The following is a 27,437-nucleotide window of genomic DNA, read 5'->3' as shown; positions in this document are numbered from 1 at the left end:
TGCAGATAGCTGTCATGCAGTCTGCTGCCCTGCATGTTGTTTTCCTTTTCGTCCACAATAATTTACAGCTCTACTAAATAAGCATGTGGGTTTTATTTGTCTTTACTTTTAAAGTGTTGTACAACACTGAAATTGTCAGTGCTTGTTTTTTTTAGAGCAAGGGTGATGCTGTGTGGCTGGGTTTTTGGGGGGGATTTTTTCTTGACTTTTTAGTAGTTTATCAGGTAACAAGCTGTAATGTCAGACTGGAGGAAGAGCTATTTCTCAGACATACCCAAAATAAATCCTTAACCTTTTTTTCTTGGCACTTTTATTTCTAGAGAAACCTAACCAAAGGATGGTACAACTACATCTGTGTTTCAGTATCAACATGAAATTTATAATGAACTGTTATTTTTCTGTCTTCTTTCGGGTTGTATGGTGCTCTGTTTGTTGCCTTAATTTTAGGAAAGCCTTTTCCATTAAAAATAGGGTGCGTATAGTTAAAAAAAAGGCTCTAGCAGTCCTTGTTTTGCTTTTGAGTGCTCGAACAAACCATCAGTTTCCTTAGATTGAAAATATGTGAAAAAAATTGCAGACGGTCAAATGAGGTACTTAGATTTCAAGCTGTATTTTGTGTCAATTTAGTAATAAATCATGAGAAACAGATCTTCCAGCTCCTTAGGATTGGAATTTTACATAAACGTTTCACAATGAATAAAAATTTCCCAGAGAAAAGGCTTGTAAGAATTCCTTAAGGTTTTTTTTTAATAATATTCTCCTTGGTGTTTTGTTTTCATTCTCTACAGAGGAGACAGTATGTTGGCCTGGTACAATGTAACCCACTTAATCCCTTAGGGATGGGCTTTGATCACACAGTTATATTGGGAAGAATATGAATGCACAATGTAGCCTGACCAATAGAGGCTGCCATTGCCGAGAGTCCCTGGAGGAAAAGGGAAACTAATGGAAGGGAGAAAGACGAGCACATGTGAGCAGAAATAATTGCTTGATAAGTTATTGAAAGAGTGGAAGCAGTAACAGAGAAGTAGGTTGCAAGGAGAATGTCAGTTAACTCGTGAATTGTTAGAAATGTTTGACCAAGAGCAGCAGCACCTAAGGGTGTTTTGAAGTTGGCTGAAAGTAATAGAATGTTTCAGTTGGGAGATGCTCAACTGTGAGCTGCTGAGAAATGTCAGCTCTGATTAAATCAGAATCAATAAGTTTGCTCATTCTGCTTGAACATGGGGGCACAAGTGAAGGCCAGGTCTCTGCAAGATTAAACTAGCAGAGGTATAAATGTAAGTGTTTCTCCTGACAGGTTTTGCTGATTGAGTTTGTACTAGGATGATTTGATGACCATGGGGTTATGCAGACTTAAGGATTCCTTCCCTTGGCTGCTCCTTCTTTCATAGTCCTGAATCATGCCAGGCAACTGTTTGAACTAGAGTCCCGAACTGTATAGGAGTTAAAAATAACCTTATAAAGACCCCCCAAAATATAACTTTGTGGTATACAAATGAGCTGTATGTCAGTTCAGTCTGGGTTGTGTTCATATTACAAATTATTATGAATAAACTCTAGTGATATTCTGGTGTTAGATAAAGTGTGTCTAGGCTGCTTACAGCTAGAGGCAATTTTCAGATAACCTGTCATCAAATTGTTAAAGATCTATCCAACAGAAAACACAAACTACCCTCACAGTGCAGTGGTGAAATCATAGATAAAGGAAGGAAGACTTGCAAGATGATTAGGATCTCAGTAGGTTGAGCCATATGATTGAAGGGGTTCCAGAGAACTAGGCAGCTGACAAGTGGCCACCAGTAAAGAGGTGTTCCAGATCCACAGCTCTTACTTACGTTGGTACCCAGTGGAGGGGAAAGTCAGTTTGGAGGCTGATTAATGTCAGAGCTTGTAATGCATTCAAAAGTACAAAGTGTGTAGCATTTTGACTTCATATCTGTGTGTTTCCTTTTGAATTGAGAGCAAAATCTTTCAAGGTCAGACAGGCTTGTGGCCTCCTACGCACTAAAAAACAATTCTTGTGCCACTTAATTGGCCAAGGCGTAAACCAGTACCTTCTAAATACAGGAACAAGGACTGGCTAAGCAGAGAAAGAGGAGAAAATTTTCTTCTGCCCTTTCTTTTCAGATTTCTGCAAACTTGCAGATCTGCTGTAGGTGACAAGTATAACTGCTCTGTAGTGACTGAAGGCTGAGAGATGTAAAAACTCCACAAACACTTAAAGTGTTGAAAACTACATAGCTCTGGATTCTGGCCCTTCTGCTGCAACTCTGATAGTTCTTGGGACTTTTTTCAGACGTTTTACAGAGAAGCAGTTTATGTCATTTTTTCACAAGCCACTGCAACTAACAAACCACAGGAAACAACTTTTTTTTTATGCTAGCTTCGTAAATAGTGTCAAATACTTTGTTAGTGTTAAGAAAAAAAAATTACTAACGAGGGAGTAAGTTTCCATTATGTTATTGAAAGGCAGGTGTTCTTGTCAGACAACATAGTTAAGTACTGGTGTGCCTTTTTGAACTATTAATGTCTGATACCTGTGGTTCTGCAAGATAAGATGGTTTAGCAAAGAAAACTGTGAATAAGCTTCAGAGCTGAAGTGGATGTGTTGTATATGTGTAAATTTGAGGATAGGAAGTTATGCAACATGGTCAGTGTTACTGTTATGCTGGTTCTGGAACTGCTAATTCTGCTTGTCAGTAACTTTGAGAGAGAGTGTTGTTTTTCTCAGATCTTTAACAAATGTGGCCCCTTTTTTAAGAAGTCTTGGCTGAAAGTGTATTAGGCTGTAAATAAACGTGATTAGTTGGAACAAACTTGAGACTGCCTTACCTTGGATTTTTTTTTTTTCCTTCTCCAAGTCAAATAGGTGCTCTTTAACAACTTTAGTTGAAGGATAATGTACCACATATCTTCAAGGAAACCTTTGGGTTTAGTCTTGATTTCATATAGCAGGTGCTTCATCAGTGACCACTGGCTGAAGATGGGGATTGAAATAAATTTTCTTGCCTGTTTCCAAGTTGGAAAGTAGGTACAAGTGGAGAAACAATAGTTTGGAAATTTGAAGTGTCCCTTGCATCTGTTTCTTCAAGAATACGGAGGGAATTCAATGGTGCGATTGCAACAGATACAGTTTTTGGTGTCTTCTATTAAAAAGGGCAGGGGGTAGAGGTGAGATTTCAGCTGCTACGTGGTTTGTTTTTTTTTTTTTTTATAATGGTGTGCTGCCCTGCCTGGTATCACTATGGTAAAAGTGAAACTCTAAATTAGTCCAGTTGACTGTGCTGAATAGTTTAAGTGGGGTTGTAGCTTGGTGACATCATAGATACAATGCAGTTACCGTGTTGGCTAACACTGTTTTTCTATAGGCAAAACTTGAGTTCAGTGGCTGTCTTCAGCCTTCAGTACTCGGGTCCTCCTTAATCTCTTAAATGATTTTTATAGTAAAAAAAGACAAATTCCTAAACTAAGTTTGCATCTTGCTGCCACGGTTTTCTAGACCAAGAATCTTGCTTTTCTTTGAGTGCTGCCTCAGTACCTTAGTGTTAAAAGAGGTAATTGCACTCAAAACAGCAGCTATGAAGCTGACAGTCATGGAATTAAGAAAATGTAGATGGATAGATGGGACAAGGCAGTGGTGTTTCTCTAAGCTGTTTTTTTTTTTTGAAGTTGCATAGCATGTTGTTTTTAGTCTTGCCAGCAAATGTTTGGACTGCTAATGGAAATGTTTGACTTGTAATTCAGTTCATTGTTTAAAAGGCAAAAATTAAATTACTTTTTGTATTATGGTATATGATCATGTTAGAAATGGTATTTAGTAGAAACTGTTCCCTGCTTTTAATGTGAATATTGAAGTCAGTGGTCTAAGAGCTTGAGTCCTTGTAAGCTGGTGGAGGCAATTCAGAAATGGTTATCAAAATGGACCAGAGTGGGGCTGCTTTTTATTTATTTGCTCTGAATTTCTTTAAATATTGAAATGATAAAGGCACATGAGGGAGAAATTTTTCTCTTTACAGACTCCTCTGTGTGCTAGGTTGAGACTACTTCTACATTAAACTAATTGTGCAGCACAGTAAGAAATAACTGGAACAAATAGTTACCTGTAATTCTGTGGTGTCTTGCAGTTCCTGATGTTGGTTAAAACAATCAGATGCACATTGGAAATTAAGTTTTTGTTTTGTTTTCAGATGCTGAATGATGATTTAAACTGAACAATTAAGGTAATACATCTTAAGAAATATGGTATCAGATGTTGACTGTTCCTTCCAAAAACATTGTCAAAGAGCACATTATACAGATAAGTTCGAAGTATGTAATAGGAAAAATAACACTAATTCTCCAAGCATCTTAAGGATTTTATTGTTATTTTATTTGTTGGAGTGTTAAGGCTTCATAACTTAGAAAAAAAAACAATTACAAAAATGGAGCTTTTTAAAAATCTTAACTTATTTAAAGATATGTAAGTGGAAAAAATGCAGCAGCCTACTGTGCTGAAGACATCCTAGTTCTGCAGATACTCTAAATGATATAATCAATGGGGCCACAGATGAGTCCCTTATATAGTCATAAAAACTGTAACCGTATAAAGTCTTTGCTGCTTCCAAACAAAAATGCTTCTTAATGCCTTTAAACGTGCTTCTTTGCTGCTTCAGATCCAGCCTGTAAGCATGTATTTAAATCACTGAACATATGTCCCTTTTATTTTGGATTAAAAACTTTACAAAAACATAAACTGCTAGCCAAGTGTGACAGGCTTCTACCGTGGAAGCTGAATGTCCTGAAAAGTGACATTGCCTGCAACATCACATTGAGATACTTGCTATCAGTCCTGGAAGACTGTTTCTGTAGCCTTTGTGTAGAAAGAGCAGTTTCGTTCTAGTTGAAGAGACACTTTTAATGGTTTGTGGCTGGTCTATAATTGTGTTCCCAGTAAAAGTATTTTTATGGTTGTCAGTCTCCTAGACTGTAATAGCCCATGTAGTTGAAATGGTGCAAATGAACTTCTCAGGTTCTGGATACACAAAAGTACTAGATACTGTTAACAGAGTTTCCTTACTTGTATGTTGTTTAAAATGTGGCTCTATGGAGAATTTAATAATAATAACTGCAGTTCTTCAAACTGTAGAAACTAAAGAAACAAGTGTGTGGTACCAGTCAGAACTACTTAAGTCAGTTATTCATTCACATTATGTCTTTTAGGGAACTTATGATTTCAGTAGGACAGAAAAAATAAAGTGTAACTTGTTTTTCCACTTCAGTGTAGGGAACAGGAAAACATCCAGTACCCGCTGTTCTCATGAATGCATCGTTTATTAAGAAGATGCTCCTATCTAATGATGTAGCTCAGATAACTTATTCATTAACTAACAGAAGGGATTAGGAAGATAAATGAAGACACTGGACCATTTTAAAGATTTCAGCATGAACCTGAAACTCAGATGCAAGTAGTCGTGACTCTTAATAAGGCTTTTCACATACATAAAAATGTATGTGTTCGTATCCTGAGCCATAGCAAGTATCCTATAGTTCTCTGAAAGGTAAATGAACAATCCACTTGTAGCTCTTAAGCAGTTTTAACATTGTTGTGATACAAACCTGTATAAAATTAAGGATTTATAAACATTGTTTTTAATGACACAGTATGACTGAATGAAATTACTTGCTCTGAACAGACTTTTAATGGAAGCAGCCACTGTTCCTTACGTTTTGAAATTTCTTCGTGTTGAGGCTTCAGCTGCTCTCAAACTATAAAGCATTTCGTCTACTGTAGACTGTTAGAGATGAAAAAATTCCTGAAATTTCTCGCTTCTAATGTAGGTCTTGATTCTAAGGTGGCACAGAGTCATATGACTCTCATGCCAGCTTGTATCAGATATTAATTCCATAATGATTCTCTGTGGGTGATGTATATGTCGGTAACGCTAATTACAACTAGCAAGACTGCATTCCTTCCTTCAGAGAAGGAGACAGACTAGGCAACTTATGACCTGTTTCCATTTTAAACAGACACTATTTTCAGAGAAGCCTGTTTTGGATGAATTACTTTGAGCTGTTTCAGTATGGGGCAGGTATAGGAACAGCAGTTCTCATACAGAAACTTAAGTTTGGGCTCTTTAAAATGAAACTTTACCCCCAAGCAATTAAAATGCTTTTTTATAGTATTAGATGACACTACTATAATGAGGGCAAAGCTTGGGCTGGTACAAAACACTAATGAGGCAACTACTTCAGTGTTTAAAAAAAAAAAAAAAATAATCTTTAAGTCTGACAGTAAAAACTCTTCATTGGTGCCATTAATTCACCATCCCTGTGCTGGCAGCCAGACTTTTTCATAGTTTTGCCATGGGAAGTTGACACCTACTAACTGAACTGTCAGTGTAGGCTTGGCCTCAGTATTTGGCATCTTGAGTAACATTTGAAGTAGCAACAGTGAATTTGCTTTTGTAGTAGTTGTAATAGTATTCCATTTGTCACAGCTGTTCTCCAAGGAGTAAACTGTAAAATACTGAATGTTCGTATACCAGTACCTAGTGACCTGCCTTCTAAAATAAAATACAGCGTTTGCATTTGTTCTGTAGATAACTGTGTTCCCTGTGAGTTGATTTTAAATTCCTTGTCTGGTTGCAATTTTGGGTGAAGTGCAGCAGTTACTCCAGTGTAACGTAGTGTCCTGCTTTATTCCTAAAGCTTCCTCTTCACTTCTGCGTGTTAAAAAAAAAAAAATTGCTAATGAAATAGGGCACTGAAGTAACTAGTTAAAGGCATGTTCTCTATAAAATCCTGTCACTACCACTTTCTTCCACGGATCTTTTTCAGTGAACATAAATGAATCGTTGCACTTGTTGAATGTGATGCGATACCCCTTCTGCACAAACATTGAAGGGTTTGAGGGTTTTAAGTGACAGACCAGTAATTCATGCAGTGTACTTATTTGACTGCTATAGAGACTGCAGTCTGTGGAAGAGACGCCTCTTTAACACAGGGTATTCTTGAGTAGGCATTGTTACTGTGAGTATCTGCACTTCACCTATTTAGCATTGGTCTCCTCGTTTTATACATGAAACTTGACGTTGGTGGACTTCTAACACTTTCTAGATATTTATGTGTGTAAAATTTTCTCCTCACAACTCTTTTATTTTCTTAATCATTACAGGTCTAGGAAACCAGGAGGATCTATTCCCATAACAATGGCAGCAAAATCATCACTTCTAAAAGTAATACTGCTAGGAGATGGTGGAGTTGGGAAGAGTTCCCTTATGAACAGATATGTCACCAACAAGTTCGATGCCCAGCTGTTTCATACAATAGGTGTGGAGTTCTTAAATAAAGAGTTGGAAGTTGATGGACATTTTGTTACAATGCAGATATGGGACACGGCAGGTCAGGAACGTTTTAGGAGCTTGCGGACTCCTTTCTATAGAGGTTCTGACTGTTGCCTCCTAACCTTCAGCGTGGATGACTCTCAAAGCTTCCAGAACTTAAGCAACTGGAAGAAAGAATTCATTTATTATGCAGATGTCAAGGAGCCTGAAAGTTTTCCATTTGTGATACTGGGTAACAAAGTTGATATTGATGAAAGGCAAGTGTCTACAGAAGAAGCCCAAGACTGGTGCAGGAATAACGGCAACCATCCCTATTTTGAAACTAGTGCAAAAGATGCCACTAATGTTGCAGCAGCCTTTGAAGAAGCCGTTCGAAGAGTTCTAGCCTCTGAAGATAGATCAGATCACTTTATTCAAACAGATACAGTAAACCTTCATCGGAAACCGAAACCCAGTTCATCTTGTTGTTGACCGACGTGTTTTTTTTTTTTTTTGGCCAAATTACTTTTGACTAGCTTGCTCTATAAAAGGATGGGGAAGGTGTAGTAGACAAAATAACAAATGGGTTTCACTCTAATATTAAAAGTTGTAATATTCTGCTGCTTTCTTGAGGGAGCAAAAGAAAAATTTCCATTCATTAGTGACCCATTATTGAATTAGCGACACTTTCTGTTTAGGAAGGTGTCAAAAACATTAATGTAAGAATGTAATTTGCCAACTTTATTCAAATGATAAATACTTTGAATATAATTAAAACTTGAAAGTTCTAGAAGCACTACTTTGGAGTAACTGTTCTGGAATTCAGGCACGAAGATACTTTTATATGTGTGTATTTTTATGAAATCAGCATTCCCTTTTTGTTTCACTAGAAGTCAGTTTCTTAACAAGGCTAGTTATTAAACTTCAGTCTCACTACATTCCTTTTGCTGTGAGTGGTACTTCATCTTTAATGTGTTTATTATAAGTTAATATAAATTACCTTCAGGTCTTCTCTAATTGCCTAATGTTGCTATAATTTGTGTAGGTTTTTAAGTAGGAAATAAATTTCCTACATATTTAATGTCCATTTCCCTTTCATTTACTATTCTAATGCTGTACTAATTTTTCCAGCAGTTTAATGCAAGATACTGATGGTTTTTTAAGTTAATACATGTCTTTGCCTTAAGTCCCATTCTAGCACGTTTCTGATCAATAAGGTAAAAAAAATCTGAGTAACTGAAGTATAACCATTTTTAGTTACAATAAAGATATGCTTTATTCAGTCAGCTTTAATAGCACTTGAAGGGACCCACATTATGAGAGGTTTCTGAGAGAACTTTAGTATGCAGCCTTAAAGTTCCAAACGTCTTGTTCCTGTTAACCTGAGCTGTGAATGTGTTTACCAGTAATCTCTGCACTGTGAAACTAAGGATTGGCAATACATAGAGAACTCAGGAAGCTCTTGACTTACAGTAGATTGTGACAGCTTTCAGCCCTAATACAAGTAAATACCTACAGCTAATGTTTGAGCTGAATTTGGTCCTTATTTATTTTGCTATTTTAGGATATGGACTTGTACATTTAAGACAGTGTCTTTCATATTACTGTACTCATTGCACAATGATGAACAGAAGCAAATTCTGTATTTAACAGACAGTCTTTCTGCAGTAATGCAGATGAAACCACAGAAGGTGTATTTGAGGCTCTCCATTGCAGTTAAATGGTAGAAAACTTGTATGAGAAGTTGAAAGTTGGCTCTCAGAGCACCCACTGTCCTTGTAATGGCAAACTTGATAGTGCACTATTGCTTCTGTGTGTAATCTGACTGCTAACAGGCATGCACGTACACACACTGTTGACTTCAAAAGGAAGTCTGAGGCCTATAGGACAGGCCATGTTACTCACTAAACTACACAGACTCTGCTTTCTGTACAGCAACTTTTTTGTTCCAACAGAAAAGCCTTTCTTGAGAGTACAGTAAGAGTTTTCTCTTAACGTATCTGTTCAGTCTGTACCAGGTGTAATTATTTGGAAGTAAAGCTTGCAAAACAAACCCTTCTTGTGACTCTTGGTACACTTTTCTGAATGTATTGTATTCTTGCTTGAACCTGTCCAGGACAACTTTACTCCATAGTCTGCTGCTCCTGCTTAAAAGTGACATCTTTTTACCTTTTGTACATGCTAAGTCTAATTCGTTCTTACAATCCTGCGTACACAGCAGCAGGACTGTGTTTTGAGCTTCAGTCACCTAACAGCTGAATACACGTTGAGCTGCTACTTCTGTTACGTTTAATTTCTAGTCAATGACTGAAAAGATCTGTGAAGAAAATCTTAGCTAAATTCCTCTTAAGCTGAGAGAGCAAAAAGCTTTAAAAACAAGATTGCTTGCATTGGGGACTACTAAGCTAGTGACATGAAATTGTTGTAAAACTACTACCTTACTCGTTAAAGCTTCTTCTAACATTCATTTTAGCGGAGGTTTTCCCATCTGTCCCCTTTCCGTGTAACATCACGGTTATGAAGCCTCCATCTGAGAAGTATGTTTAATAAAGTTAAATAAAAACTTAATACAATAGAAGTGTATTACATGTGGCCTGGGAGCTGCTGTAACACAACTGTACACTAATAGCAAAAGTGGCTAGTAAAGATAATGGGGGGTTTACATGTTATAGGAAATAAGACAGTATAGGAATTATGTTGGGGTCAGGATTTGGTCTCGGAGGGAGATTATTAAGTACTTGAAGCGAAAGTCCTATGAAAAGCAGATGTAGATGACAGGTACAAAAAAAATCATAATGCTTAATAATAAACAGGCATTTCTGTACTTGTGAACGGTTAGTATCTGTCATTCAATATGGAGGTAAGGTAGGCACCTGTGGCTTGTGTTTCAATTCACTGATTCATTTCAAGTACTAACGTACCTCAAGTATTAGGGGGTCCTGTTAACAATATTTAGAGTTCTGTAGAGTGACAGAGCATACTAGGTAATATGTATGCAGAGTTCCAGATGTCCTTTAAAATGAGGAGCAAAAAATACTGTCATAGCAAATCGGTGAGACTGATGAAAGCTGTGCATATTGGAACAGACAGCAAAAGGGGAAGGCACAGAAGAAACTAGCTAGGACACAGCTAACGGCTCATGTTCCAGCAGAGTGTATAGAAGCTTAGCGTAAGACCGCTGCCAGAACCGGGCTGCTTGCTTTAACAGTTACTCTGTATCGCAAACAGATCTTGCTTTAAGTCAAGACGTATGACAGGTTACTTAAACAATAATAGAACCTTGCAGAAAGGTGAGTCTAAGTTGCATTTCCAGCCTAGATTTTTTAAGGCTGGTTCATGTTCTTAGCTTCTGCTAATGTTCTCATTTCCTTATGCTTGATCTTTGTACCACCTAGGGTAATTCCAGTCCCTTTAACTCATAAACTTTTTGCCTTTATGGCATAATACAGGTTATCTGCTGCTTTCTCATATTGCAACAGGTTTCATTTGAATTCTTAATCCTAAGCCTCGGTGACGGGGCACGAACATAGTATTTGCAAAGGAGGCCTCTCTTCTGCCTTGTCCGTTGAGTAACTTGTTCATTGTCTGATGCATGCTAGAACTGCATCTTTCAGACCTACAGCAGATTTGTGTCTACAGCTGATCACAAGATAACTTTCACCTGTCACTGCCAGATCAACAGCAGTCTTTCAGTTTATTGTAAAAAGTCACAAACCAAAGCATAAACAAGTGTTCCTCCATACACAGGGAAATCACAGCTACATTAGCCAAGGTCTTTCAGAATTTTGTCACGAGACTAACATTCTTCACTGCAAAGTCCATAATGATTAATGATGTAATGAGTTAGCACGTAATTCTCCTTTGCCTGGGGCCAGTAACAGTCTGTTTTCATAAAGCCTGGACGGACGTATGAGACTGCATTTCCCATGTAAAATTGCTGTATTCAGAAGAAAAGGGGAAAGAGGGGAGCATAAGAACAGGCACCGTTTGGCTAACTGCCTTCAGAGATCAGGCAAGAGAGAAAATACTTTAATTTTACATAACTTCCTACTGCGTGCTGGCAGAAAAGAATACAATTACCAAAAAACCCACAGTGTCTAAAAGTGGTGGAAACTTAGCACTAATCCATCATCTTTGCCAAAACGTTTCTTACTGCCACGTATATGATTATTTAATGTATTTCCTCAGTGAATCTTAACTTAATTTTTCCAACCATCCTGCTGCTGAGGAGGAGGCAGAGAACAGCATAAAGGCTCCAACTTAATGGCTCCTTATCATATGAATGAGAATGCTTTACCTTAAGTGTGTTTCTGTTGCTTTCATGTATAAAGCAAAAAAAAAAAAACCCACCAAAAACCTCAGCTGATTCACATATGATTACATGACATTATCAAAATGCTGTACAATGCAGTTTTTATGAAATAATACTGCAAAGACAAGTATTCCCATCTTCACATGTTACCCTGTCAATAAAGGTAGCCTTACCCTGATCACCTAGTTTTCTTCTAAATAATTTCAAGTATACTGAACAGGCATCCATACTGCATCATTCCACTTTTTATTTAAGGTAAATATTGCAACCTTCATATTGTGTGTTTTACTCATGGAATATCTTACAGTGACAGTTTAGCAGTAAGTGTAAATTACGAAGAAATAACGACTGACTATACATTTAAAGCACATATACACGGTCCCTTTCATTATACAGACTATGCGAAATGTAGTCCTAGAACAGCATGCCACTTTCTTTGGAAATTACTTTTCAGACATTTAAGAAACAGTTCAAGAAGACATCTTATGCAGATTTGCTGCAAAAGGAAACAGACTACTTAAAAGATTGTGAAACCAACCAAAACATTAGGTGCATATATGCTAAATGACCAATTTGAAAATTACTATTTTGGAATGATGGTAAGTTGTGCAAAAGGGTCCCTAACCAATTTTACACTGGAATAGCAGCCAGACAGGCCAAATAACACTCTTCTGAAACCTCAACAAATAAAGAGCTTCATGGTTCAAAGATCCTAGTCTAAATATATTTTCAAAAAGAAAATTTAAGCACTTGCAGAGATAATGGAAAGAAGTGTGTTTAAACATGTAAATTTAGGGTTTTTTCCATATATTAATTAGAATTAAAGTCAGGGCAGATATAGCTGTTGTGGTCTACTTTATTAATTCATTTCATTGATGTGACACTGCAGCTAAACATGTATAGCACTGAACATCTGGTAAATTTGCAATTTTAAGCTTTAAAACTTAAGTTTTTTTCTCAAAACATCCTGAAATACTGAAGACAAAGCTTTGCTGATATATCCTCTTTTCATTTAGCACTTTATAATACATACATTACATATTACAATATTAATATAGACCTGATTTAATACCACGAAGAGTTAAAGTTAGTCTGGTTAGTCTGCAGAGTAAGTTCTCTAGCAAAGGACTGTAAGCAGAAAGGTTTATAACAAAATTAACCAGTTAGGCCAAACAGTCAAGAATTCCCTTTTGCTCATATTAACTCACATGACCGAAGATGTCTTTTGTGTTTAGATCTGATTTCCTCCCGCCCTGTGCAAGAGGCTCACATTTTGCATGCGCATTCACGCCCACGTGTCTGTCTGTACCTGTTCAGCCCCTGACATTCTTAAATTTAGTCGTCATAACACATAAAAGGAAACTTCTTAAGATACACACGTTTTTAACCAGAGAAGCTTGGCTGTTCTTATCTGTATCGGCAAAAAAAAAAGCTTCAGCATCCAATTTGTCAGTCTTCAGAAAGATGAATATCACGCATGCTGAGAACTAAACAGAAGAACTACAGTTCAAATATCAGGGAAGTATAGAAAAAGCACTCACTCAGGAAAGTTATTTATTCAGCTTAAAAGGTGTTTCTTCCCAAGGAACTGTACTTTCCTTTCAAAGGCACTGGATCGAATAGGAGAATTGAGTTCATAAAACGGATTCATTGCAAACTGAGGAAAGAAGAAAAACTCATCAATACGCACAATGCTCAGCACTGGAAAATGTTACTTCAGATGACAACTACTATTAGCTTTCAGCCTATTTAGTGCCACTTCAGAGGACGGAGCTCCTACACCGTCACTTGCTTTCCAGGCCCTTTCATTCTCCCCATGTATGTGCACAGCCATCCCTTAGTACCAGCTCCTCAGAACAAATCCATCATGACACTGGTGGAAATTTCTGTTTTGTAAATCAGCATCGTTTGAGTCCCTGTACGAGGCCGAGACGGCCACCTCCCAGGCAGTGCCTGCCATTGCCCCATCCAGTGGAAGTACTGCCAGGCTGGGAGAACATGGGCTACTTCTGAGGGTGAAACACTTCGATCAGGCTTCTGCAGAACAGTCCTTTGCTTTTATTAATTATCACCGTTACTAACACAATACTTCACAAAATCACTGGACTAAAATGAAAATAAATTCTGAAAGACCACAGTTTATAATTTATAAAAATCTCTTCTGCTAATGGAAAATACAGCCTTCATGTCACACGTTATCACCTCTGGCTACTGTGGACAGCACGGGTGCTTCTCAACTTACACAGGCCCCCACCAGAAAACGTGCTAATATAGGCATGTCTGAGCGTGTACAGCAGAACACACAAGTACTGCAGTGAGACAACAAGAAGTGGGTTCTTACCTTTATATACAAGTCATATACGTCATTAAAGAAGTTCTTAATTCCGTCTTCTTGCCTTACATCATGAAGCATTATAAATCTCATATGTAAAGCAATTAAGGAAAATTTAACTTTTACAAAGAAGAGGGACATTTAACATATCCTGAGATAAGCACTTACACCTAATTCTGCATTTACTTAAAATGTTTCGCTGTACATGAAATAGCAGTGGCTATAGGAGGAAGCATTAAAAGAACTACCTGGAGCAGTGAAATTTAGAAAACATTACCTTTATATTTTAAAATTCCCCTATATGAAAATAAAAATAATCACCTCTCTATTCAAGATTATTCTTTTTAAAGCTAGACAATTCTGAATGTGGACAATGCTCTCAGCACCTTTGCCATATACCCCTGAAGTTAAAATGACATTCAGTGTTACTTCTCGTGTGTAACAAATGTATCACAACAAACACTTTGAGGACTATCCGTACAGAAGATCAAGCCTTGACACCATATTTTCAAGATGGGTATGACTGACACCAAGCATGTTTATCCCTGCTTCTCCTCTCTAGAACTATCAAAGGGATCGGAACAGAGAATCATATAAGCTTGCTCAGACCCTCTCATATTATTCCCCTCTCTTTCCTCTACCCCATGTGAGCTCCACATTTCGTTAGGCTATTCCAGCTCCTCCAAAAGGAAAAATCCATCTTTCCAATTGGTCCCAATTTTCAACAACTGCTGTGCCTCCCAACTGAATTCATTCTGAAGCTGGTGACTCTCTCTAACAATAATAGTGGCGAATAGCCAGAGAAATCTGTTCCAAACTCACTTCATCTGACTTAACCCTTTGTGGCAAAAGGCTTTTCCTATATAAGGAAAGAGAAGAGGGAAGGATATGTCCAGCTGTGACAAAAGCAGAAACAAACCATTCGTTAAACTTGTCCACAGTCTTCAGATACATGTTGTTAGAAAGCCACATGTTCTCGTCTACTAGGTCAAGAGCAGCATGGGCAATGAACTGGTTGAGATGGCGATGATCATCCTAATGTATTTGCAGAAGACAGGATGAGTAATTCAGTGAAAGGAGTGAAATACAAATAGTAATTTGCTCAAGCTGCTGAACAACTAGTGCTCAAGTTACATAAAGTTATATATACCCTTCTTTTCTGCCACATATGTGCCATCCTGTCATTAAACGGAACTAGTATATATTGTCACAATACTTGGTTTCAAGGGAGAAAAAAGGTCATAATTAAAAGGTCATCACAAAAACAGTCTTGAGAACAGCAGAACCAATAAAGTCTACATTTATAGCTCAGGAATGAATTCAAGTGTGAATTCTTTAGTTTATCAATGGGTAATCTCCTACTGCGAACTTATTCCACAACAGAGGCCCTGATAAAAATATTTTTCTCTGCTTTCCAGTCACCTCTTTTTGTAAACTTTACAGCAATTTAGCATTTTTTGGACCATAATGTCTCTGTCAAATTTGGCAGAAATTGAACAATAGGTTACAATGTGTAAAAGTTGGGGGACAGATGGGGAAAGCAGAGAGATACAGAGGACATATACTGATAACATTATCACCTAAAGATTCTGTTTTTTTCAGGTTATTTGCCTAGAAACACAGGAATTTTGATTGTTTGGGGGAATTTTCTTTTTTCCTAAGAGCCCAGTGCAGAAAACCATCCTGCAACTGGTATTAAATACATGCTTGCGGATGTAAATTGCACCTCTTCCTATAATAAACATGAATGGCCTTCATAGACTGATCACAGTGGCCCTAATGCTACAAGAGCTGTGTGGGGAAAGAGCCATTTACTTTGTATACTAATTAGGACACTGGAGGCCATCTGCTGAGAAGAAACACAGGACTAAACCATACTGTAAGCTTCTATTAGACTGGGAACAGAAGTAGTCTTGCACTGTTTCTCAAAATATAGGGATGCTATTAATGCCACTCTTACACCTCTCAGTGCACTGTGTTTTTCCCCCAAATCAAGTTTGTCTCAGGGCATTAACAGCTTTGCCAGTTCCATTAAACCATACTGAAGAAGAGATTAAGTAGTGAAGTCTAAGGGGCACAAGCTTGTGCTGATTTACCACATGCATTATGCAAACCACTTAACTTCAGGCAGCTGTGCATCTGCACTGAATTAACTCTTAAATGGCATGTCTCTGAAACAGAAGCGATAGTTGCCAAAACATATCAATGTCTACTACTTCTCCTTCAGTGCACATCAAGTTTAGATTCTCTCTTAGGAAAAAATTTAGTATTTCAACCTCAGTCAGATAAGCAGCTTACCCAAGCCAAATTAATTCCATTAGCAGAACGCAGAAGATTAATTTTTCCACTACCTGATGCATCCTTACGCTCACCAAATCTAGCCCGACTAGTCTTACGATTTTTTGTGAGACACTAGTTCGAAATACAGATGACATCATGCTGTTCAAATCAGTGACAGCATATACTTTCATTTTTGGATACACTCACAGAACACACACTTTTATTCTGAAGTCTGTTTTTTCTTTGATGTAGTATCACAATGGATAGATTTATTCTTTTTGCACTGGAAACACTACTTATTGAGTAGTCTTACATTTCTCATTCTCAAACCCGTATTTATCAATACAAGTTTTAAACTTTTCTTACTTAAAAGCAAGCATGACTATTGAATATGATTATAAAATAAGATTTTATAGTATAAAAAATAAAGGACTGACCAGAGCTTTCAAGTTTATGTTCCTTACTTTACGTTATTACTGTATACAGATGCCTTAAAATAGAGAATTAACAGTAAATAGCATTAGACAATGAACAGTTATTCTAAAAGCTCTACACACTAAGAGCAATATATTCTTCCCCATACAGCATCAAACATTTAAGGAAACCATGTTTTATGAAGAACTAGTATGATCTGGCAAAGAATTTGTAGGAGACTCAAGAACTCCAGAATTCTACTCCCTATGACAAAGTTTCTGAAAAGAAAACAGTGGATACTAGTAACACTTTTAACAACATGCTGTTCATGCTTCTAATACACTGTAAAATTACCAAAGAAAATGCACCATAATTACATCATAGGAGTATTACAGGGGAAAAAACAGACCTTGGACTCTACTTTTCCAGGAGGCAGAAATTCCATTTCAAATATGGGGTTATCATGATGACCAACTATCACGAAGTAGAAGCTTCCAGACATTCTTCAATATAGTGTTCCTTACAAAAAAACCAGACACACTTTACTGATGAGTCTATATACAAACTCTTAATCCATCTGAAAATGCTCCTAAAAGCCAACAAGCTTCCTATTCATATTTACCATAGGCGAGAGAGATAAACACTTTCTTAGGCAGGCACATTTATACTTAAATAGGGGGAAAAATATCCTTACAAAGTGGAGCATCTCCTGCAAGTGAATCTAGTTACTACTACCTAAACACTCTCCCTCTACACCTGACTGATGATTTAACAGCCAGACAGGCCCTGAGAGCCCTCCCAGTGCCTTGGACGGCAACGATCCCATGGCGTAACGTGGTGTACCCGTCCCTCGGGATCTCACCTGCCTCTCCCCGGGGGCCCTACAAGCAGGCAGCAGAAAAGGGAAGGGTGGCAGACGGCGAGCACCGCCCTCCCTCGCACACGGCGGGCGTGGGACAGTCCCACGGCCCGGCTGCATCCCCATGGACGCCAGAGTTACCCGGGGGGGGAGTGAACCGCCCTCCGCCGCGCCCCAGCGCCCTGAGGCCCGCCCGGGCTCCCGGCAGCTCCTCTGTGCACCGCCGCGGCTGCCGTCTCCAGGGAAAGGGCCGGACGCCGCGGGGGGCTGCCCGCGGAACAGGCGGTGCAGGGAGGAAGGGAGGGAGGGAGAAGGGGGGTCCGGGCCCGCCGCCTACCCCGCGCCGGCAGCTCTCCAACGGCTCCCACCGGCCACCCGGAAGCGCTCCTCTCCGCCCGCCCTAGCATCCGGCGCCCCCGTGACGCCTCAGCGGCCGCCGGCAGCCGCGCCGGAGCTGGCGCCCTGTAGCAGCGCCGCCACCGCGGCCCCGCTCCCACAGCCTGGCGGCACGGGCGGCCGGCCCCGGGGAGCGCCCGCCGCTGCTCAGGCAGGAACCGGCGGGTCGAGGTGCAGCGCCCAGGCGTGGGCCGGGGCCTGCGGCCCTCCCCGTGGGGAGGGGGAGGCTGCCCCGGCAAAGCCTGGGCCTGCGTGGGGTGGAGGCTGGGGCAGCTCGGGCGCTCGCCATATCGCTGGTCGGGGGATCGAGCTGGGAGTCAGTAATGTCCCTTTGTTTTTATTTTTTCCCCTGGTGTCGTAGGGCAGGATGGCTTCGGTTGAAAGGGAGACACTGTCCCAGGATGAACTCCGGAAAAGGCTCTATCAGACTTTTAAGAACCGAGGTGTACTGGACACACTTCAGGTGTGATTTATTTTAAGCAGGTCCTGCCTGTGATTCGCTGTACTACTTAACATTGAAAGCAGTGAAAGTCATGACGAATAAATGTGTTTCCTACTCTCCCCAAATGTATTATTTTTTCCATAGCCTAGTTCTTTTTTTTTTTTTTTTTTTTTTACCAGACACGAGGTTCTTCCAAAACAGAGGTGTTTTTTGTCATTGTAGACCAGTCTCAGGGTCTTTTTCAGGAAGCTTAAAGGCCTATATCAGGTCTTTGAAAATTTCCACACTTGAGAAAAAAGTTAAGCAGGGAAGAGAGGAATAAATAATACAGGATTGGAAAGGATCTCTTGGGTCACAGAGTCTGTTTATTACCTATTGGAGGTATTTAAAAGATGTGTAGATGTGGTGCGTAGGGACATGGTTTAGTGGTGGACTTGGCAGTGCTAGGTTAATGGTTGGACTTGATGATCTTAAAGGTCCTTTCCAACCAAAACGATTCTGTGATTCTATAAGTAAGCATGCTATATGAATTATCCTCCTAAAATATTCCAGGTCTGTTTTAAAACTATTTGAGCTGTTTTCTCCCTGCCTCCTCATTGAAGAGAATGTCCTAGAATATGGGTGTATTCAGGAGTGAAGCTTTGTTCTGATTTGTAGCCTGCATTTATTTATGGTTGCTCTGGCCATTTTTCTTGTGCTGAAAGTATCTTTCAGTTAAAGTAGCTCTTGATTTATAGGCAGCAGTCATACCTTTTCTTCAGCATTCTGTTCTGCAATGCTAAGCAAGTCAAGGTGCAGTAGTCTCATTGCTGGTTACCCCAGCAGTCCTCTGCATCACTTTGAAGTCTTCCCCCCCCTTTTTTAAAGGAAGTAGATCATGATTGTTGTGAGCTTTCCAGGCAAAGTTTAGAATGGTATTAATTCTTCCCTATTTTTTGTGGGAAAATCTGTGGAAGGTTGTATATATCTCTTTTTGAGGCATGTTACATTTGTATTGCTGGTCATTGTTTGACACATCCACATCTTGCTTTTTCCAAACAGTAAGTCCCTTGCATTATAGCAGAAATTAGTATCAGGCCTTAAATGCTGAAATGTTATATTTCGTGTAGTTTCGGTTTTGCTAGTCTTTAAACATCATCTGATTGCATTTTTTATGATGTCTTGATCTTTCTATACTTCTGTACACATGTTTATGTCACCAGCAAATTTTTTTAGCTCCTGCTTTTTATGTCAAATTCATTAATGTTAAAAAATATGAAAATCAAGATCTATATTTTAAGAATACCATTGATAATCTTATGGCCAAGATTCCTCTGTTCAGGACAACTTGTTTCTCCCTCAGTGATTTCCGTACCAAGCTTGCAATGCTTGAACCATTTCTTGTCTTGTTTGACTAAACTGATAGTCTGTCAGATGGCATGCTATTTAAATCGGTTTTCCTGCTTCCTTCTCCTTGTCTAGAGGATTATACATTGTATTAAAGATTTTGTAGCTTTTCTGAGCTGAAGAATTAATACAGCTGGGTTTCTTATGGATTCTTATTGATTTCTTATGAATTCTTATGGATTACATCTTCTGATGAGATTGCTCTGAACTTTCTCGTGGTCTTATCTGACTGCCTCTGCTGGTAAGAGGCAGAGCGGATCTGGAGGTACAGGTATGCTGAATGGCCAACATATAACAACCAATTTCTGCCTTCCTTTCCCATAGCAGGGATAGGGATTTAACCCTGTGTTTTCCACCTGCACTTTGTCACGAGATGTATAAGAAGTTGCTGGTCTCGGTCGTTTTTGAGACAATGTCATCTCTGTCAAAGTTGGTTGAAACTGGACAAATTCAGAAATTAATAAGGAAAACAATTTTTTCAGTTGCCTTTGTTTCTCTCTATTGTCAGCCTAATTTCTGTAGAAAGCTGTGCTAAAATATCAGGCTGGTCTGATGATCTGGCTTTGTTAAGCTTTGGTATGTATTTTGTCCCATTTCTGGTAACACACTACTTCCTTAATCAGCTTTGTCGCTGTTGCGTACCTGCTGGTGAAAGCTTAAAACGCTGTTTCTGTTGTGATCTTTTAGTATGCTATAAACAATTTGTGTAATTATATAATGAAAATTATTTCTTCCTTTTACAGGAGGGAGACGTTCTGATTTTAGGTTACTTTTTTTCTCTGTTGTAACTCATAGAATGCAAATAAAGAATAAAAAATGCAATTTAATTATTATTAGTGCCTGTAGGCTTTTTTGATTAGTACTCTTTTGCTTCCCTGCAAAATAATTGATATTAAAGACATTGAATTTCCTGTTTATTTTCCCATCTCCTTTTGTGAGGCATTGGCAGCTTCTTGATATGAGACTCAGAAGAGGACTAGCAAGTTTTCCAAGTACACCTGAAATTGAGGCCACATCAGGCAGGCTTTATTTAAGCTAGAGAGAAGAACAGGAAAGCAGTGATCTACAAGTGAAGCTGGGGTTACTAGAGTGGAGTTTATGTGAGTTCTTGACTGAGAACAATACTTCTTTTCAGTCCTACACTTGATACAAGAAGTCACAAGATCCCTGTAGCCACCATTAGGGTGTTTGGAAGAAAGGCACGATGTCCCAAGCACTCTTCTAAATTTTGCCAGTTATTCTACCCATTTCTGTTATGTAGGTTGTAGTAGAACATGTACAAGTAAGATGAGACTTCCCGTGAATTTTGAAAAATAAAAACTCTCATTGACTAACATGTAAACTGAGAATATAATGTCTTTTCTGTATCAGACACAGCTCCGAAATCAGCTAATCCATGAACTAATGCACCCAATTTTAAGTGGAGAACTTCAGCCGCAGGCTGTTCCAAGTGATGAAAGTTCACTTTTGATCACAGCTTCCAACAGTTTGGTGGCAGATCATCTACAGAGATGTGGCTATGAGTATTCACTTTCTGTTTTCTTTCCGGAAAGTGGATTAGAGAAGAAGAAGGTAAGTTCAGTAGTTTACCTCTTCTAAGACTTCTGTGAGCTTTGCTTTCTGGGGGTTGTCATATTCCAACAGAATTGAAAAAAATCTCCTTTTATGATAGTGAAATACAAACACAAGTCAGCTTCTGATTATCTCCATAGAAGATTTCATTATTCAGGGCCATTTTCATGAATACTTTGATTTGGCAATAAGCTAATGATGCTGTTCTGGAAAGGCAGAGCACAAGCCTCTTGACCTCACACTTGCTTCACCCATAGCCGCAGTCTGGCACGGCCATTTGTGAGGCTGTGCGGCAGAGCAGTAGGGCGACCAATCCCAATTAAAGCTGGCCTCTTGTTTGGCCATTCAATTCCCTGAAACTGTGGTTCATGGTCAGTTTAAGCTGTTCTAACTACAAGCTGTGGCTGAAAAGGGCAGTCCTTGCCCTCTCTTTGTTTCTGCTCTATGTGATGATAGGGTGAAGTTGTTTCTAACTGAAAATTAATTTTTTGACCTGGGGAGTAGCTAGTCGGCATTTGGGTTGGTGAGCGCACCTGATTTGTATGATAAATCAAGAAAAGAGGCAAGAAAAGTAGCGAGAGCATGTATCCAGGACGGGGAGGAAACAAAAGTATCTTTTCACAGCTTCAGTTGATTCTGGAATTACATGCTGGCTGCCATATGCCTTAGGCAGTGGAGATAAGTAAATGTAGTACTAGCAGAGTAGGCCTCTGAAAATGGTTTTACAAGGCCATAAATAGATCTTTCTTAAATGGAAAGCATTCTACAACTGTAAAATAGTGCCTATTACATATTTGAAATAATTTTAAATTAGTTAACCTTTTCTAACTTATCTTTTGTTTTCCCCAAAGCTGTGGACTATGCAAGATCATCTTCAATTAATGAGGATCAATCCAAATTCCGGTCTTTACAAATCACTGGTAAAGTTATTTTGATTTTGAAAATAAGCTTAAATTACAGTTGTGATGAAACAGACTGACTAAAACGTCTTTTGTTTCTTACAGACTTTAGGAGCTCGGAAGGAAAATAAAGGTACAAAATGTTTATACATGATGCAGACAGGGATAATTGTGTCAGCTTCATTTTTATTAAGATGCAAGCAATAGAAATTCAAACTTCTTGAGTATATGTTGGTATGGAATAATATAGATTCAGTAAGATTTTGAAACTTGCAGTACATCAGGATAATGAATATTATATTTCAGGATTATCCACTCCTATTTGTGGTGTGGATTAAGCGTTAACATTCACCTACAAAATAAATGACTTGAACATTAGAAATATGGAAAAAATCTGTAATCTAGTATTAAATATAATGCTCTTTGGAAGCTTTTCACACTAACTTTGTCAAGCTCAGGTTTTGTTTTGTGGTTATAACTGACTGTATTAGCTTGCATAAGGTACTTCAAAAACTAGTTAAAGATTGAATTGACTTTTCATAATTTTATATAACAAATAATTCTTATGTCTGCATAATGAAACCTAGCTATATTGTACAGCCTAAACTAGCCTGATCTTCAGAAACCCCTGTTGCCTAATCACCTCATAATTAGAGTAGTAATAATCTGCTCTCTCAAATGACCTTGGAAGTCAAAGAGATAAAGAGAAATGGATGAAAGGAAAAGCTGCAAAAGGACAGCTTTTGCAAAATGAGATAGACTGGAATATGCTTGTAATAAAAATCTTAATAGCTTACTAGTATTAATTTTTACTTAAATACTTGGTTCTTTCTGTAAATTGAATAGGTTTTCTTGTACAGTGAAAATTATTTCATTAATTACAGGCTCAAAAAAACAGTTTTGGTATGAAATCAGAGCTAACTAATATATTGGATCTTAATAGGTTTTCTTATGCAGATTTTAATCGGACTTACAGAGCATCATCTAAGTAAGAAAACTCATAACACAGAAACTCAGACAACCTCAGTGCATCCTTACAGAGAATCTCTTGGTAAGTACAACCTCTGCAAGCAAGTCTTCCCAAATATTTTCATATTGGTAAACAGTATGGATTAATAAAGCATATGAATGTTATTCATTCATCACTTACTCAAATGCAGCCTGAAGTAATAAGAAGTAAATAAATAAGTAATAAAGTCGTATCTATCAGTAGTACATTGGTTTTCTAACCTTTCTTAAAGTAAGGCAAAAGTCCTGTTACGATTTTTTTTTTTTAATCACTCAGATGTTTTCTTAGGCATTTAGCTAGGACCTATAACATCTTAGATGGACCGTAAATGTTAGGTGCTGAAATGTGTTCTGGAAAAGATAATTGTAAATGCATGTCTTGCTTCTCTTTCTGTGATAGTGTTTCAGTGAAAGTTACTCATAGATTGAGAGTTCTTGGATTATAATATGCATGCTATTAGTAATACAAAAAAATCAAAAAGTTGCAAAAGAAAACTCTTGTCCATCCATGACAGAGAGGATGAATGACTATGGAATGCCACAAGTAGTGCCTAAACAGCTAAGTGCCTCCTCCTAGGTATATGTTGTGTGGCACAGAGCTGATAAACGGCATTTCTGTGCTACGTCTGCTTTTGTACCACACAGGCCTTTCTATGACAGTGCTACTTAGGAAAACTAAGGAACTTCCTACAGAGACAGGTTCCTACAGGAAGTTTGGTAGGATAACTGTGCTAACTGTTTTTAAATTATGATGGATATGTTGCTCTTTTTATAGCTGAGAAGCTTCAGCTGATTGATGAACAGTTTGCAGACTCTTATCCTCAGCATCAGAAGTACAAATCTTTAGAAGTAAAACTTCATGAATATAGAAAAGAAATAGAGAAGCAGCTTCAAGCAGAAATGTGTCAAAAGGTATAACTGGTCATTGAATTTGAGGGACATTTGTTAATTTTGACTTTGCACATTACAAACTTTTAATACTTAAGGTAAATGGAAAGAAAAGATCGAATAGTGAGTTAAAACAAACACAAAAGGCTAAATTAATCCAATATCAACTGTTAATTTGATGATATAGCATGTGTGTATTTTCCATTCCCCTTTTTTTATTAAGTGTGCACAGAATATTAAGCTTTTTATTCTGACGTTGATTTGTAACACAACTTTTATTTTGATTGTCTTAATTTGGTAAATTTTATTAGCTCTTTGATTATTTTGTTTTATGGAGAAATGGTTACTCTGCTTAGTCATACTATTCATTTTCCTTCCCAGTTAAGATTTTGAAGCTTGAATTTCAATATAATGCATAGCAACTGAGAGGCGTGAATTGCTGCTGTGTAGCTTGACAGTTAATTTTTAATACTGATGAAAATTTGCATACTATTTCAAAACATTGTACAGAAACACTAAAATCATAACAGACAATATTATGAATTATTTCTGGGGATTTTTTTCTTCCTAGAATTGAAGACAGCTCTTTTAGAGACTTTTCCTTCATTTTGGGAATAAAATTAGGATTTTTTTTGTCACATAATATGTGATAATCCTTATGTCTGAAAAACGGAGCAGAGAGAATATACTGCAGTTCATTTAAATATGGGGGGGGGGGTGTTCCATAAATTTCTGTCAAGATCAACAGTTTATTTGGATAGAAAAATTTAAATTAACTAGTTCATTTAAATATGTTTTTTCCATTAATTTCTGTCAAGATCAATAGTTTTTTTGGATAGAAAAATGATGATCTGATAATCGGTTAGAATTCTTAGACACACTTTTAAAGGCTGTCATCTGCATATAAACTGTTCGAGGAAATCTGTTTAGTCATATTTATTCAGCTAGACAAGTAGAAGGACAGAGAGTTAAAACTGCCAATGTGTTTTACCTTCATTTTTCATTTAGTCTTCATTCCCCAACAGGCACTGTCTTTTTAGTATGTGAAACATGTTAATTTGTGTGGTGTTAAGTTTGTCTCGGTTTAAGCAAATCACTTCTAAATTCAATTAACTTTACATGGTTTCCTTAGCAATGTGGCGTGAATTACTGTAAGACATTTCTGATCCAATTTATGTATGTACAAGTGATGCTGTACTGTCTCACCATTTCTTTAATTTTTCACAAAATTTATGCCCACAGACCTAAATTCCTTGATCAGACATTCCTGCTGTGCTCTTTCCCCTCTCTTTAGCCTCCTTGTTTGCTACAGTCTCACAATTGTTCTATAATTCTTTTTATTCTTTTGCTCATTTTTTCTTACATTTTTTTCTTATACGCTTGCTTTCCATTTTCTTACATTTTTTTAATTATAATTCTTTGTAACCCTTTTTGTTCTTGCATATATTGCACTTCACATGTTGTATGGAGGCATTTTCCCTATGATTCTTTTGTGCAGTTACAAGATGCATACTTTCCTGTTTGTATGCATTTACCTTTTTTTTTCAGTTGTGCTAAGAAGTCTGTGAGTCAGGACTTCTGTTTCTGTAACCCTCTTTATGTGGAGTTACATATTCTGCATTTTTTTCACATGTTCAGCAGTTCTTTTTGTGTCCAGATGAATTTCTGTTGTTCTTGAGTGACTCAGGATGGATCTTCTTCTGCCATTTCTTGCATCACCAGTCAAAAGTGGCTCTTTGGGAAAGAGGCAAGAATAGAGATGGTGTCAGAGGAGGAATTCAAGAGTGTGGCCATTCCTTAATTGCAAGCAGACTATCGCTCCTGCAGTGTTTTTTTCTTCACAGGCCTCTGTTTTGCTCTTGTCTGAAGCTATTAGTTTTGTGTAAGATCTGCTTTGGGATGCCAGATAAATGCATGAAAACTATGTGAGACGTGCAAATACTATGTGCTGCTAAGATACTTTTATCACAGTAATTTTATTTCATCAAACTATCGTATATTTCCTAACAGGAATTTCTAAGTGAAATTTAGAATTGTCTGAGGAGGGATTGTCTTTATTGATTTGAAGATGGCCCTACTTAACCCTCTCTTCCTCCTTTATGTAAAAGCTAGAACATTTTAAAGAAGTTGAAATAGCAAAGATTAAAATGGAGGAGAAAGTGCAGACCCAGAAAGAAATCTCTGAGCTACGTCATGAGTTAGAGAGGACACATCAAGCAAAGTCTGAAGCCTTGATTTCTCGTGAAAAGAATGCTATTGAGAGGCTTCAAAAACAACAAGAGGTAAAGTTCCAAATATTTCTTTCTTAATCTAGAACAAAATGATTCAGTGAGTTGATTAAAGTGTTCTTTTATCTTTGGGAGATTTACCTTCGGATCGTACTTGGCTTCTTAATGAAAACTTTGAGTTTAATTTTGTTCTCATGAATAGGGGAACGTGTTTAGCAACCGCAAGAATGAGTATGGGTAAATATCTAAGTAGAGCTGACTGGAAAAGGAACTGTTCTGTAAGCTGGGATTGAAGGATTTAAATGTAATAAATACTTTTAAATCTGTTTTAATAACTTTGCCGAATTCAGATCACTGAGATTTTTTTAACAGAAAGTTGATATGACTTTTCACTTTTCTGTTTCCAGAACATAGCTTTTAGTTATAGTATAGATTCTTCCAATTGCTAAGAAGGACTTTAAACTGCGCTGGTTTTTGCACTGCAAACAGTTTTCCTGGGCATAAAGATAACTTTATGCCTGGACTTTAAACCATGCTTGAACAAACTGTGCTGGTTTTTGCGCTGCAAACAGCAGCTAAGTCTTTCAGCACCATCAAGTGCACGTGACTTGCAAACTTGATGTGAGCGCCCATAGGGCAAAATAATAATTTTTTTCTTCTTAGGCACTTATTATTTCTTTGGAGAGAAGTAATGCCTTGTGTGCTTAAGAACAAGAAAAGCTATTTTTTATTAATAAGAAGATATGTGACTTTTGATATTAGCATGGTCGTCACTTGGAAGATTCCTTTTACAATTTGTTTGATTTCTATAAGTTAAACTACAAAAACTGAAAGACTGCTTGTTGACTCAGTTTCATTTTTAAATCATGTTTTTATCAGGGGCTTTTGGCATTTGTTTTTTCAATTTTGTTTTTATGAAGAACCTACAAGACTCTTGTTTGTTAAAAAAGTTCAGATGTTTGAATGTGTTTTTTCTGTGATTGTTTTAAAACAATTGTTCCTTTTACATAAATTTTAGTCAGTGCCATTTCTTAAAGAAAAGTGTTTGCAGGTAGCCAGTAGTGACTCCATCTAAAACATTTTTAGTCAGAGTAAAGGAGAAGGGTAATAAAAAAAA

At 37.8% G+C, this 27,437-nt stretch overlaps 3 protein-coding genes across 11 annotated transcripts in view; 2 read left to right on the top strand and 1 right to left on the bottom strand.

The window, feature by feature from the left end:
* The window catches only part of RAB9A (RAB9A, member RAS oncogene family), a 34,117-nt gene extending 24,760 nt beyond the window's left edge, over nucleotides 1-9,357 (top strand). For 2 of the 5 annotated variants that reach the window (XM_068418684.1, XM_068418677.1), the window contains exons 2-3: nucleotides 4,191-4,223; nucleotides 7,157-9,357. In XM_068418684.1, the coding sequence (XP_068274785.1) occupies nucleotides 7,191-7,796 (606 nt within the window). In that variant the 5' untranslated portion in view covers nucleotides 4,191-4,223; nucleotides 7,157-7,190 and the 3' untranslated portion in view covers nucleotides 7,797-9,357. Of the gene's footprint in view, nucleotides 1-4,190; nucleotides 4,224-5,519; nucleotides 5,541-7,156 lie in introns of those variants that run through there. The other 3 variants (XM_068418694.1, XM_068418670.1, XM_068418702.1) reach the window with 2 other exon arrangements.
* TRAPPC2 (trafficking protein particle complex subunit 2) lies at nucleotides 9,302-17,894 on the bottom strand. 4 transcript variants are annotated; one of them, XM_068418724.1, is made up of 6 exons: nucleotides 17,839-17,894; nucleotides 17,052-17,161; nucleotides 14,841-14,983; nucleotides 13,958-14,045; nucleotides 13,158-13,273; nucleotides 9,302-11,241 (listed from the first exon to the last, which is right to left on the bottom strand). In XM_068418724.1, exons 2-5 carry the CDS (start codon nucleotides 17,142-17,144, stop codon nucleotides 13,175-13,177), a joined length of 423 nt encoding a protein of 140 aa, XP_068274825.1. In that variant the 5' UTR covers nucleotides 17,145-17,161; nucleotides 17,839-17,894; the 3' UTR covers nucleotides 9,302-11,241; nucleotides 13,158-13,174. The 4 variants fall into 4 exon arrangements, with proteins under 4 accessions (XP_068274825.1, XP_068274843.1, XP_068274816.1 ...); XM_068418742.1 differs by lacking the exon at nucleotides 9,302-11,241 and adding an exon at nucleotides 11,750-13,027; XM_068418715.1 differs by lacking the exon at nucleotides 9,302-11,241 and having other exon boundaries at nucleotides 13,157-13,273.
* A 69-nt stretch (nucleotides 17,895-17,963) lies between these two features.
* OFD1 (OFD1 centriole and centriolar satellite protein) overlaps nucleotides 17,964-27,437 on the top strand; it is a 31,981-nt gene continuing 22,507 nt past the window's right edge. The window contains exons 1-8 of one of the 2 annotated variants that reach the window (XM_068418596.1): nucleotides 17,964-18,048; nucleotides 18,259-18,360; nucleotides 21,097-21,297; nucleotides 22,149-22,217; nucleotides 22,302-22,329; nucleotides 23,140-23,247; nucleotides 23,980-24,116; nucleotides 26,201-26,374. In XM_068418596.1, the coding sequence (XP_068274697.1) occupies nucleotides 18,265-18,360; nucleotides 21,097-21,297; nucleotides 22,149-22,217; nucleotides 22,302-22,329; nucleotides 23,140-23,247; nucleotides 23,980-24,116; nucleotides 26,201-26,374 (813 nt within the window). In that variant the 5' untranslated portion in view covers nucleotides 17,964-18,048; nucleotides 18,259-18,264. Of the gene's footprint in view, nucleotides 18,069-18,258; nucleotides 18,361-21,096; nucleotides 21,298-22,148; nucleotides 22,218-22,301; nucleotides 22,330-23,139; nucleotides 23,248-23,979; nucleotides 24,117-26,200; nucleotides 26,375-27,437 lie in introns of both variants that reach the window. The other variant, XM_068418587.1, reaches the window with a different exon arrangement.

This window comes from Nyctibius grandis, chromosome 2 (assembly GCF_013368605.1).
Source record: "Nyctibius grandis isolate bNycGra1 chromosome 2, bNycGra1.pri, whole genome shotgun sequence".
Taxonomy (NCBI): Eukaryota; Metazoa; Chordata; class Aves; order Nyctibiiformes; family Nyctibiidae; genus Nyctibius; species Nyctibius grandis.
The sequence above is the reverse complement of the archived record's forward strand: the minus strand, read 5'-3'. Positions and strand labels throughout refer to the sequence as shown.